The sequence below is a fragment of the Panthera tigris genome, chromosome A1 (genome assembly GCF_018350195.1).
Source record: "Panthera tigris isolate Pti1 chromosome A1, P.tigris_Pti1_mat1.1, whole genome shotgun sequence".
NCBI classification, from domain to species: Eukaryota; Metazoa; Chordata; class Mammalia; order Carnivora; family Felidae; genus Panthera; species Panthera tigris.
The window spans coordinates 44,472,450-44,487,262 of record NC_056660.1 but is presented as its reverse complement, the minus strand read 5'-3'; the positions used below and the strand labels follow the sequence as shown (position 1 = coordinate 44,487,262).

At 34.5% G+C, this 14,813-nt stretch overlaps 1 protein-coding gene across 2 annotated transcripts in view; it reads left to right on the top strand.

Annotated features, from left to right (window-relative positions):
- Positions 1–56: 56 nt before the first annotated feature.
- Positions 57–14,813, top strand: part of KLHL1 (kelch like family member 1) — a 355,150-nt gene continuing 340,393 nt past the window's right edge. For both annotated transcript variants that reach the window (XM_042957768.1, XM_042957762.1), the window contains exon 1: positions 57–559. In XM_042957768.1, coding sequence (XP_042813702.1) covers positions 57–559 — 503 coding nt within the window. The remainder of the gene's footprint in view (positions 560–14,813) is intronic.

Genomic DNA, 14,813 nt, shown 5'->3' with positions numbered 1-14,813 from the left:
AGCTGGTCTGTCTACTCCCGCGCCCGCTGAGGTCTCTTTGCCTTCTTGCGTCAAGCATGTCAGGCTCTGGGAGAAAAGACTTCGATGTGAAGCACATCCTGCGACTCCGCTGGAAACTCTTCAGCCACCCGTCGCCAGCCCCAGGCGGCCCGGCGGGGGGCGGCTGCCTGCAACAGGACGGCAGCGGCAGCTTCGAGCACTGGGGCCCCAGTCAGAGCCGCCTGCTCAAAAGCCAAGAGAAGGGCAGCGTGAGCACTTTCTGGAAGAAGCCTTCCTCTTCTTCCTCCTCTCCTTCGTCTTCCTCCCCTTCGTCTTCCTCCTCTTCCTTTAATCCACTGAATGGCACCCTGCTGCCAGTGGCCACAAGGTTGCAGCAAGGGGCGCTGGGGCAGGGCACCCAACAGCCAGCCAGGACTCTCTTCTACGTGGAGTCTCTAGAGGAGGAGGAGGTGCCAGGCATGGACTTTCCTGGACCACACGATAAAGGGCTGGTCCTGCAAGAGCTCAAAGTGGAGCCGGCCAACTCAAGCCAGGCAACAGGTGAAGGATGTGGACACAGGTACAGTAAGACCCCATGGGGCATCCAAGCATCTCCCAGTTTCCACTGATTTCCCCCTCTCCCTGTGGGCTTTGGTAGTTACTAAGACTAAAACGTTTCAGGTTGAAAAATTTGATTGAGAGATGCCAGCTCGGCTTTTATTACCCAAGTTTATATCATCTCACTGAAAGTTTGCTCATTAATTTCTACAGGCGCATTCATATGGTTTTGCTTTTTGCAAGTTTTCAGAGTTGTAATCACAAATTGAATATATATGCATTTTCGTAAATCTTTCAGTGGAGTGGGTCTCATATTTCTGAGATGATGGTGTTCTTCTGTCATCTTCTGTCACATCAGTATTGCCGTTACCTGATGTGAGATGAAACTTGTTTTAAACACCAGTCACAAGGATCTCATGTACTGGCCTAGAAATTGACTTAGTGTGTTATCTAGGATCCCTGTGTCTTGAATCTATATACCAGAACTAATGAGGTGCGTGAAAGGAGGCCACTGGACAGCAGCATTTTCTCTTTCCCTTTTTTATTCTTCCATGAAATGCAGTGTTGTTATTCTCTATTCTAACTTCCCTTTTTATCTTCCTGTGTGTTCACTTTTGCCTTATTCAGAGTCTTAGAATTAAACTGTTGCTGAGCCTGTTTGCATTCAGCTGTTCTTATTTGGTGGTTTAGGATGGGATCTTTAGGTGGTAGGTCAACATTTATGTTTTGTCTATTTCCAATATCAGATTCTTTTAGAAGAATTCTACCTTCAAGACTTATAGAAAACCTTCAGACACATAAAACTTCTGAGTTTTACATTTTTAGAGAATTGACTCATTATTCACTACTAGTTTTGGCATCTAGTGAGGATATGAAAAGATTTGCATTTAAATTCATATGGTATCAGGATACATTATTGAAGAAACATAGGAAACATAGGAAAATTATAATGGATATGTTTATTAGATTTAATTACCTCTCAATAACAAAACAGAAACAACTTTTTAAACTTCTGGTTGATTGAATCACCTTCTTATAAAGTCGATTAAGTCACAAAAGGAATGCACAAAATAATACTGTAGGTGCTTTTCATGATGTTGACAAATGTGAAATTAAAGATATGAAAAAATATCCTTATAATTTTCAATTATGTGGATTATATGGAAGAACCTTGGACATACTCTAATATGTTAAGACGTTTAATGTCATGTATGTATTAAAAAGGAGGAAGTTTAATTTGTAATTTTCAAGTATGACAAAGTTTTTCTTTCCATATATAGCAGACCTAAATATTAGTCTATCTATTATTCAATTAAGTAAGATATTTTACCAAAATGGTTATAACTCTGGGTACCACCAATACCATAAAGTAATTTGATTTATGTATTTACTAGTTATTATAGTTTAAGCCTTTTTTTCTATCAAATATGTTGAGCTTTACCTCCTTTAGTGTAGAATATTTAAAACCATTCTTTTTAGTTTTCAGAAATCATAAGCATTTAGCAATTCATTTTATATATTTAAAAGAAAACATTATGTTAAATATTTACTAATTACTACTTTATTGAAACTGATATTTTATGACTAAGAGACTTTATAAAAAATAGATTATTTTTTTCAATTCTGTAAAGTCTTAAAACCAGCTTAAAATATGTGACCTTCTTGAAAACACTAATGTTTAATAATTTTTTTAAATTTGTTTTACAACAAATACACTTTTAAGTAAATGAGACATATTTGTCATGAGTAATTTCTGAAGATTTTTGTGTAAGTTGAAGAATTTGAAAATACTAATAGAATATTGACTTAAGAAATTATAATAGATAAAAAAATAAAAGTCATAACCAATAGAACACTTAGGCACAAAACACCCATCAGATGTAACTTCTGGTCCCTCACTTTTGAATGTATATCATTTTTACTCACAAAGAGTTGTATATGAAAAGAATTCTGAATATAAGCAAGTCCCACCAAAACCATCTTTGCTATTGGAATGATGGTTTCCTATGAGTTCTTACATGTTTAAAATATTAAAAATCAGATCTGATTTTATTTTTAAAATTGTGTTAAGACATAAATAGTTTAGAAAAATTTGAGCTTCTCACTGGAAAATGGAGTTATTACTGATAGTGTGGATTGCATGAGCTCCCAAACCTTCATAGAGCATTGGTTCTGTGCTCATAATTGATTAAAACCATGCTACTAGACTTGAGTTAGCCATATATAGATATTGCATATATAATTATATATGTGAATTTTAATATGTGGTAAGAATAGGGTTCACTTCTCAGAAAAGACAGCATTTCCAAAGTACTGAATGCAAAATAATATGTAAAATAATCAGTAATGTGCATTTTCTTTTGTTTCTATCTTAGCACATGCAGGGAATCTACATAGTGTTTATATTGATCAGTGAGTACATAAACCACCTAAACCCCGCATGATAATTTTGATTACTTGAGTTATTATTATCTAACCATACTGTGAAGTCCCATTTGATATTTAGCATCTTGTTTTATCAGTTGTGACTTCCATGCTAAATTAATCTTCATGTATGAAACAAGAGCTGACCCCTTTCTTTTCTCTTCATTTTCTGATCTTCTGTTTATTCATTTGGTTTCATGCTAGTTAGGAAGATTGGTTTACTCAAGTAAAAGTCACTCAGTTGGTTTCACTTGTTCAAACAGTTGCTGGGGATGTTCAGGGGAAAACTTCCTGTAATCTCAGAATTCTGGGAAACTATAATGGAGTTTAAACATAAAGGCAACAGGAAACCACTGGTAAACTAATTTATTACCTGAACCCAGACCTTATCTGGTCCCACCCTACTAGGCATACATAAAGAAATCTCAGTTTTCTAATACCTTAACCATTACACCATTAAGAATTCTGACTATGGTAATAGGTTCCTCATCTATGTGATTAGTCATTTATTTTCTCTACTTCATTGTGAACTTAGTTGTTGGAAAGTATGTAATCTAGCTATTCAGATTATCATACATTCTTGGTGTGGATATTTTTATCCAAAATTCTGTAGGTAGTAATCTAAGAACCAAAGAGAAATATTTATATTTTCGCGATTTGTAGTAATGTGAGTGGGAAAGGAGATGTCATGGTCAACTGCCTCCTTTTTTAGTTTTCTCAGTTCTCACGGAATGCAGTCATCTGATTCCATGGTTTCAAATGCTGTCCACAACCTGTATCTCAAAATTTGTATCTCAAAATTTGGACCTGCCCCTGACCTCTGGTTTCACACACCCACCTCTCTGCTTGACCTCTCTTGTGGATATCACAGACACAATATAAATACAACATTGTACAAAACTGAACTCATAAATGTCCCCCTCTCTCTTGCTCAGTTTCCTTCTTTATCTCAGAGAACAGCTTTCCATGCATTAGGTTGTACAAGCCAAAAATTCAGGGTCGTATTTGCCAACATGCTCTTCTCCATTGTTTTCACTATTCCACCAAGCACTGTCACTTTTTCTTCAAAAATTCCCTTCTTCTATCTGTGCCACATCCCTCCATCTCCATTGTTTGCACCTAATTCTAATATACTGTCCCCTTTCAACTCAGCTTCTGCCACTGCCATTCGCATCATCCTCACTCATTAATTTTGCCACATATAATCCATTCTCTGATAGTGGAGTGAATGAAAAATTTTAAATGAAAATATGAACTATTTTGCCACACCCAGATTCTCCTTTTATTTCTTTTTCCTTTTTTTTTTTTAAATATTTCCACCACCCTCTGACCACAATCCATACTCTGCACAGATGGTCTTTGGATGATCTGTCTCTTGTCTATTATCAAGGCCTTTCCCTCACCAACCTCCCTCTTACCCTCTGTCTTCCAGACTCAGTGTCCTCCCTTAACATTTTTCTCTATCTTTGGGCCTCACAAACTTGTTTTGTCTCCTTGCATATTGGCTCTCCTTCCCTCAACCCACCCTTTTCTGATTTCATTCCTATTTATCATTGAGATGTCTTGATTAAGAGCTTTGTACATTTCTCAAAGAAGCATCCGTTGATCCCCTAGGCGAATTAATTTAAATTTTTAAAAATTTATTGCATCTGCTCATTCCATGTTCTTGGAGTAACTAAATACTCTCTACTTTTTTTTTCAATTTCTCATTGTCACCTGTAACTGTATATTAATATCTATGTTGTTTTTATTGTTTGTCTCTAACAAAAGTTGCCCTGGGGCACCTGGATGGCTCAGTTGATTAAGCTATTAAGCATCAGACTTCAGCTCAGGTCATGGTCTCATGGTTGGCGAGTTCAAGCCCTGCATAGGGTTCTGTGTTGACAGCTTGAACTCTGGAGCCTGCTTTGGATTCTGTATCACCCTCACTCCCTCTGCCCCCCCTCCCTCTCTAAAATGAATAAACATTAAAAAAATTTTAAAAACATTGCCCAGTGGACAGACTATTTCCATTCTGCTCATCATTTTGTCCCTATCATAGAGCATGTAGTTACTCAATAAACACTGTTAAGTGAATAAATATTTGTCATAATCATAGTGAGTGACATTGATTAAGAACTTCCTATTTGCTAGATAGCATGTTGAATGTTTATACTGTGCAATTTAATATTCAGAACAGTCCTTTGATTCTGGAACAATTATGTATCCCTTAGGTATAATGATTAGATAGATGAGAAGACTGAGGTACAGACAGCTAATTAATGTGCCCAGAAGCATAGACTTGTACATAGTACAGCTGCACTTTCTCTTCTTACTCTCTGATCCAGACACCATATTCCAGGCCACTTTGCTAATTCTCCTTTCCTTCTGCTTAAACAAACAAACACAACAGAACATAAGAAAGGGGCTACAGCTAAAGTTATGCTGAAGCAGTTTTCCTATTCCCTTGGTTGCAATGATTCTCTGTTTGAATGTTTAAATAGACTTTTTAAAATAATAGTAATGGGTGGGATGCCTGGCTCAGTCGGTTAAGCCTCTGACTTTGGCTCAGGTCATGATCTCACGGTTTGTAGGTTCGAGCCCCGTGTTGGGCTCTGTGCTGAGCGCTGAGAGCCTGAAGCCTGCTTCAGAATCTGTCTCTCTCTCTCTCTCCCTCTCTCTCTCTCTCTGTACCCCTCCTCCACGTGTGCTCTCTCTCTTCAAAAATAAATACACATTGAAAAAATTAAAATAAATAATATAAATAAAAATAATAATAGTGACAGACAATGCCTCATAAGGCTCAAAGAGAACTTCTTAGTCTGGGTTAGAAAACACTCAGTTTTTTTCTGAAGTATGGTTCATTCTGTGCATTTTACTTTATAATTAAACAACACCATGAGGAAATGACTTAGGGAAAACTAATTTAATTTTTGAATCCAAAAGAGAGCTTTATGATAGAAATCTGCTTTTGAGGGTCGGAACAATTGATACGGAAAATTGTCACCAGAAGAAAGCATACACCATTAAATTATCATGAAGGTTGGTGAGGCCTGAACCAGGTATTTGTTGAGAATGTTAAGAAATCAGTCTTGCCTCAGTCAAAAGGAAAAAGCACCTTTAAAAATGGTTACAGGCTATTTATTCAGGAAAGGAGTTCTTAAACTATGCTTCCATGGAACACTAAAATGAAGTCATGTTCATATTTTTCCTGTAACCCTGTTTCGTAGTGAAAAAGAGTATGGAGTGATTTTACTCAAATTTATGTCTTCTTGGCTACTTTATCCCAGGCTGGAGTGTTACACAGTCTACTGTTATTTAGAGCAGAACTAGCAGCAGATAATACCTTGTTTGGGGAGAGCTTCTTTTATTTATTTTAGGATGGGTTTATCAATATTATTTGTCATTTTATAAAGAAGCCCATAATTTCCAGGTGCCCTCCCTTCTGAGCACACTTGCTTCAGGGAAAATAAGAAGATCATAAAGGAGAAAGAAATAAGACCACTTGATTGAACTTGCAGGTACCCAAAACTCCAGAACCATCTGAGTGAAAGATGTGACTATAAGTGCAGAATGAAACAAATACAACAAATGTAACAAACAAACAAAACCCCATGCTAATTGAGTACCGTTTTCTGTTTTTCATTGATGAATTTCTAATGAATACCTTGTAAACTATATTATTAACCTCTTTAAGGTATGGTGATTTTAAATAATCTGAAAGTAATCCCTATCCAATCAAATTAGCATTTGGCGAATACAGAATATAATATTGATCAGATATTTGTTTTAGTTGGCTTCTTTTTTCTAAGCCTCAAAAAATAATTTGTGTATCTGGGGGATAATATGCTTCTGATGATTACTTAGATGATGTGTTTCTAAGTCACATTCCATTGTTTTTGACCAAGAACTCTTACGGAATTACAGAAAACTAAGATCTACAGCATATTTTAGAGTTTCAAGTTTCTGAACATGAAAATATGCAGCATTTTAAACAGAGTCTCTAAGTAACAAGATTCTACTGATTTTATTTTACCATCTAAAATAACCACAGATATTTTTGTAGTAGTTGTAAAACAAATGCTCTGGAATTTACATACTAGGTTGGCCAAATAATAATTTACCTTTCTACATTTAAAATAATGTTATTCCAAACTTTGAGGAAAAAATCTGATATAGATACTGATAATCTGAGCTGATTTAAATATTTGAAGATTTTTAAGTCAAGTATAAGCAAAAAGCAAGCAAACAAACAAAAAAACCCAAAACAACAACAACAAAGAAACCTGTTGTACCATATAAGTTTTAGGATGACTACTTTGCTGACTTTTCTGGCCAGAATTTGAGAACAGATTGATATAAGTGTGTATGAAAGCTTAACATAGGTTTTCCTGACCATAGAGAATGTGTGCTATAATTTAGGATCCCAAGAAATATCTGTTTTGAGTGGAAAGTCTATGAGGTAGATCAGTTTGACTGATGATCATGTCACAGGAATGGTACTTTTTGAAAATGATCTGAGAATCTCCAGGAATAATAAAGAGTGCATTCAGTTGATGTTAATTCTGAATTTGGCCTTTCCCGTTCTTTTGGTGGATTTAATCTAATTCAGATAACCGATTACTATAGGTAATCTTTCATTTTGAGTTTCTATCATAATTGTGACACTGTGTCCAGGCCACATTTTTCCTTAGTGATGTTGATTGACATTTGCTCATGTAACTCAGCATTTCCATCTTGACTAAAATACAGTGGAACAACTTAAATTATGAGACCAGAAAACTGGGAGGGTTTATACTATAAGGGAAAGGAAGAATTCAACAATTTTACAGTTTTTCAAGAGGTGAATGCCAAAAATCTCTTTGTATCAACAGTAAAACACACAACTTTGTTTTATTTCTTTAGTAGATTCAAATTCTACTAAAATATCCAAGGTGTCTCTTTAGGCCAATATTCAAAAATACCAGAGCTTCAAAGAAAAATGGAAAAATAGGAAATATGGCTATTTTTAAAATCTGTATTTTTGAATTTATGTATACAAAAACACTCTGACTTTCTAACTCAGAGATTCAACCTCGAACTCTAACATTTAGGAAATAAACTTGGAGTTGTTTTTTTCTTATTTGTAATAAAATTTAAATGTGATGCCTACTTTTACAGTTACCCTTGATATACTGGTATGTAATTTCAGTAGAGAAGTTCACACAAATTAGTACCTAGATATTTGGCACGTGGTGATCCTGGTAATGTTTAAACATTTTTTGGTGCAATTTTCTTTTCTCAAAAGGAAATTTTGTATTATAATTATTTTATGATTCTGGTTTACCGTGACTTTGGTTAGATCAGTCAATTGTCATTAACAAAAGCAATATGCCCATATTTTATATATATATATATATATATATATATATATATATATATATATATATATAAATTCAAAATTCTTAAAAAGAAACTAAGATGAAAAAATCCTGGGCCAAATAATATTCTAATCATTTTATTAGTCACCATGAAATAACTGGACCTCCTGCCTGGCTAAGACAGAGTAACAGGGACTGGACTCACCTTCTCACCTAGAGAAGCAACAAAGAACAAAAGAGGGAGAGAAGAAAAAGAAAGACAGAAGGAAGACAAATAAAGGCAAAAAGGAATGAAGAAAGAAAGGGAAAAAGAGTGGGAGGAAAGGAGGTAGGAAGGAAGGAAAGAAGGAAGGGAGGGAGGGGATATATGAAACAACATTTTTCAAGACACTGGACATCAGGTACTGAAAGAGAGTGATTCCTGAGATGTGAAAATCAAATGAAATGACCCTGTGATTGTCCCAGCTTAACTCCTTGAGAGAGATTCCAGGCACTGATGCAGGGGAAACCAAGAGAAATATGATAACCACCCTGGATTGAAGAGAGGGAGCTGAGTGTCCAAGGAGCCCAAGTCAGTGAGATCTCACAAGACAGAATGTCACAGAAAAGACCTTCATGGAGAGAAGTCTCAGAAATCTGTGGTGGGGCCTCTTGAGTATTTGGCAGATCAGTATTCAGTAGAATAATGACAGATACATGTGTTTAGGAAACAGCCCAAGTCTTGGGAAAGAACTATATTAGAATTAGAGGGACTAACACCTGTCCCTAGCAACAGGAATGGAATGATTCATGAAATTAGAGAAAGTATTTGGAGGAATGTTACATTAGTAACAGGAAATGACTAGCCCTAAAATAAATGCTGCCATGGTTCTGCTTAACAAATCCGAAGTATCAGACGGTTTCCACGTAACATTAAATGTGCCTTGGAAAAAAATTGAAGAATAATTCATATATTTAGAAGTATTTAATGCCAAACAAGGTGAATTTTGTAATGTATGACATCCAATTAAAGATAACTAGGCAACAAAGGAGTAGAAAAATATGAACCATAATGAGGAGCAAAATAATCAATTAAAACTGACTAAAAACTATGGCCGACAAGGTAATTAATGCAGTTAAATCATATTTTATATATTCAAGTAGTTAAGTAGGGTCATGGTAGATAGGAAAAGATTAACATCAGACTTCTATAATGCCTGAGATTTTATGTGTATATATATATATATATATATATATATATATATATATATATACACACACATGCACACACACACGCACACACACACATACATATAGGGTGACATTAATGGTAGAGCACAGATTGCAGAAAAACATGGTACCAGCTGGAACAAGGAATGGAAATCACCAGAAATGATAACTACATGGGTAAAAGTAAGATTAGTTTTTATTATATAAATCTGGAACATTTAAAAGATATATGATGGTTAAACAAACAAAAATATTATAATATGAGAGGTGTGTTGTATTTTTTCCATATGTATAAGATAAATGTATGACAACAATAGCATTAAGACTGGTAGGGGAATCAGGACAGCTGGGTGGCTCAGTCAGTTAAGCAGCTGACTCTGGATTTTGGCTCAGGTGGTGATCTCATGGTTTCCTGACTTCGAGCCCCATGCTTGGGATTCTCCCTCTCTCCCTCTTTCTCTGCCCCTCCCTTGCTCGTGCTCTCTCTGTCTCAAAATAAATTAATAAACTTAAAACAAATACTGGGAGAGGAGAAATGAAAATACAGTATTATACAGTTATACTAAATGTGAAATGGTATATCATTTGAAGGTAGTCTCAGAAGTATATTATAAATCATAAAGCAACCACCAAGGTAATGGACCAGTGATAAATAGCTAGTAATCCAAAAAAGAAGATATGATACTCTCATAAAAATTATTTAATTAATCTAAAAAGTAGGAAATGGGAACAAAGATAGGGCAATTAGAAAATGCACAGCACAATTTTAGTCTGAAACCTAACTATATCAACAATTACATTAAAAACAGCTACTCTATGCATCTATGATTAAAATGCAGAGTTTATTGGGTTGTTTAAAAAGCCAGATCTAAGTATATTTTGCTTATAAGAAATACACTTAAAAATAAACACATATTTTTGTTGAAAGGAAAAGGATAAAAAAGATATAGTATGCTAAGATTAATCAAAAGAAAGCTGAAATGGATATATTCATACTAAACAAAATATATCTCAAAACAAAGAATATCGATCTGATGACAATCTTGAAAAACCTGCAGCTAACATCCTAGTGTTGAAAGACAAAATGTGTTTCCTCTAAGATCTGGAGCAAAATGAAAATTTATTCTCTTATCACTTATTAAACATTGTATTGGAGATGCTAGTCAATTCAATAAAGAGACAAAAAGGAATAAAAGGTATCTATACTGGAAAGTAAGAAATAAAATCATTTTAATTTGCATAAGAATCGATCATCTATGTAAAAATGAAAAACATAGTCTTTATTTGCAGGCATAATTGTTTATTAAAAAAAATTTATTTGAATTTGCAAAACAGATAATGGCTTTCTTAAGGTGGCAGCATATAGAGTGAACATTCAAAAATCAATTATATTTCTATATACTTTCAAGGGAAAACTAGAAATTAGAAATATAAAAATAATATATCTCATAGTAATATCAATAAAATATGAAATACTTAATAATAAATTAGAAATATAAAAATAATATATTTCATAGTAGTATCAATAGAGTATGAAATACTTAATAATAAATATGACCAAAAATATGAAGACTCATACATCGAAAGCAATAAAGCCCTCTGATAGAAATTAAAAACCTAAATAATGGAAAGATATACTATATTCATGGATCAGAAAAATTACTATTACTAAGATGTCAAATCTTTCCCAATTCATCTATAGATTATAAACATTCCCCCCAAAAAAGTTTGCATTTTTTGTTCAAATTGACAGATTTATTCTAAAATCCATTGAAAATTTGAAGGACCTAGAATAAACAAAACAACTTTGAAATAATTTAACATATTTGAAGACTAACACTTCCTGATTTCCAGATTTGTTATTAAGGTACAGTAATAGAGACAATGTGGCATCATTATCACAATATATATGAATAGGGAATGGGTAAATAATTCTGATAATAGCCATTTTATGAAACAACATTATGCTATTTAAAAAAGAATAAGCTGATCCTCAAATGCCATGATTGAATGTAAAAATGTTATGATGAGCCAAAGAACCTAACTGTGTGGTATATTTCTCCTATTATAAGTCAGATAAACTTATTCATTGTATTTATTATTCATACTTTGAATAGAAATTTGATTCTAACTTGCCTTGAATCATTTATTGGAGTCAGATGCCTCTTTGAGTTGATACATGGCCTAAGAAGTCATCCATTGACATTTTGCAGAACTTGATAATGAAATATTCACACTGACTTTCTTGCTACCTTCCACTTGGCAGCAGATCAGAAAGAAGGGAAGGCTAAATAGTTTTATAGTAAGTGTTCTGCAAAGAAAGTTCAGAAGGCTTGCTTTGTGACCACAAGGGAATTTGTATCATGAGTCAGCGGAAGCATCTCCATTGCCAGTACTAGAGGAGCAACGATACAATCCATGAACTTTACCTTAATGATTCAGAAAGGAATGAGCTATGTGCCGTCTTCTTTTTTGACTCCTCTTTGGATTTTTCCAGATGACTTGAACATTCCACTAGACGTGTTTCCCCACAGAGAAAAAAAGGTTCATTATTTACTCATTCTTGTCCTAATAGATCTAAAATATTTACATGTCATTATTCTCCCTAACAACAGCCTGTGACTTTTAGATAGATTTCTTATCAAATACTTTTCAATTGTAAAGTTAAATTTGTGTTAGTATAGTATAGTATAGTATACTGAATTTGTATTAGTATTTGTAATGTATACTAAATTAGTTTTAGTGTTAGTATTTGTATTGTATAGTAAATTTGTATTAGTATTAGAGCCCCTCAAAGACACAATTTAAAAATATTTTCTAAACGTAAATTTTCTTTTCCTTTCCCCAGATTGATATACCTAGTGGGAATCTTAAAACTCCTTTGTATCTGTTCTCACTCTTTTTTTTTTAATTTTTTTTAACGTTTATTTATTTTTGAGACAGAGAGAGACAGAGCATGAACGGGGAAGGGTCAGAGAGAGAGGGAGACACAGAATCTGAAACAGGCTCCAGGCTCTGAGCTGTCAGCACACAGCCTGACGCGGGGCTCGAACTCACGGACCGTGAGATCATGACCTGAGCTGAAGTCGGACGCTTAACCGACCAAGCCACCCAGGCACCCCTGTTCTCACTCTTATATTCTATCTTTGCCTCTTACCAAATTTTTCTCTTTGTATGGTAAATATTTTAATGCTTATTCTTCAATAAACTCCAGAAAAATCTTTGGTCTTTATAACATTGCAAACTGAAATATGTATGGTGTTTAAATATTGATAATTTTTTATGGCATATATTTCTCTAAAATAATATTGTTTGACTTTAGAAAATATATCAGCCTCCCCACTTGCATGTTACAACAGAAAGAAAACTGGATTTGGCAATAGAAAACCTTAGTTTTAGAGTACACTCTACTTGTATAGGAAAATGTCACCGTTGCCACTTAAATTGCTTTTTATCTCATTTTTTTATTAGACTATGGTGGGAGAGGGCAAAAAATGCATCATATCTAAAGGCCTCTAGCCTTGCCACCACAAAGAAGACAGTGGATCTTTACCTATAGTTGATTCAGCTTTACTCCTAGTATATCAGCGTGAATTAGGCTGCACTTTGACTACTTAAGATATGAGGTAAGCTCTATTTGAACACTTAAGGTATATTCTGAGCCAAATGTACCCCAAGGAAAACGCTAAATGTTCCTCCACTTAATGAAGACTATTTTAAATCAGTTTGGACTAGTCTGGAAATCAGTCTGGAAATACATTTCCAGACAATATGCTGGCTTCTTGAGATACAGAGAGGTATAAAAACTCCCTTTTTTTCAGAGTAAAAAACTAGTAGTAAACTAAGTAATTTTAGAAATTTAACTTGTAATATACTAAATATATCTTAAAAGAGATTTTTAAAGGTACAGAAAAGGAAGTCTTTGAAAAGTTCTTAATAAAGTTCAGACCAGCATCAGCATGTGCAGTTGCTAATTAGAAGAAAAAATAGAAATGAATTAGCATGGCTATGCCTGGGTAAAATGTCAGTTGATGTGGCTGGGGCTATAGATCATAATCAGAAAACGGGGGCCTTTCTCGATCATAGTAAAGATTTTGGATTTTTATGTATGGTGACTGTGAATGAATCTAGCTGATGAGATTCAAACTTTAGTGTAACAATATTTGAGATGGATCAGAGAAAAGATGGGGGAAGCTGAAAGTGGAGAGCCGTTAGAAAGGCTAAAACAACAGTCCTGGTGAGGAACTATTACTAAGAAAAGGGGCAGAAGGAAAGAAAGCATTTAGAAAATAAGATGCCACATCTGCCAATTAATTGGGGTTTAATTGTAAAAGAGAGGATGAGAGAAGAAGATCTACAATTCTGCAATGGCAAATGAATGTACATTTTTGTGTGGGTACAAAGTGGATAATGCAGAAGGCTGGAGGGAAGAGAATGACTTTTGTTTTGAATAATCTGAGTCCAGTAAAGTAGCTGACGTAAATATTTTTTTGTCTTAGTCTTTGTGCAGTAGTTGTAGTGGGCTAAAAAAAAAATAAATTAAAATTTAGGAAAGTGTAGTTATAGAGTATGTAAGGTCTTAAGATTTCACATGAACGATAGACCTAGATAGTGAGAACATCAAATATGTTGCCATGAGAATAAGTTAGTAACTTGAGTTAAAGGTGTACAATTCAAGGAGCTGGAAGCAGGGGCTATATTATTTGATAAGTCATCTTTAGAAGATTGAATATGCCCAGGAATATAGTTGGATTTGAAGGGTGTCAATGTCTTCAGTGATGAGAAGGCATAAAAACAGCAATATGAAGTATATGAATACAAACAAGTCACTTGAGTCTTCAAAAGAGAAAGGGCTTTGTTGCTTGAGAAGGAAAGGCTCATAGGTGCACAAAGGTAGTGCTAGACATTTCCAGACACTACCTCCAGGTACCACAGATGGGAAGAATATGAATAACCTACCAATGAGAGGGGTGCAAGGGAGACAAAGTGATTTATAAAGCACTTTTGAAAGAAATAATGCAAGCTTCAGATTGGAAATCTCAAAAAGTCAGCTGAGGCACAATTCCACACCTTTATGTGTATAAGGTTATGAAAAACAGATCACTACTGAGGCTTGTGTTTTGTGCGATGGTCAAGGATGGTAGTAAGTGTTAAGAGCATTAATGAGATTAATTGGATATAGTTTCATATAAACCAGTGGTGAAAAGTTGGTAGATTTGAGAGGTACTTTCAGAGAGGTTGGGACTAGTATATGTTTCACCAACCATTTGAGAGATATTTTTCATGGATAAGAGAGTGGATTGG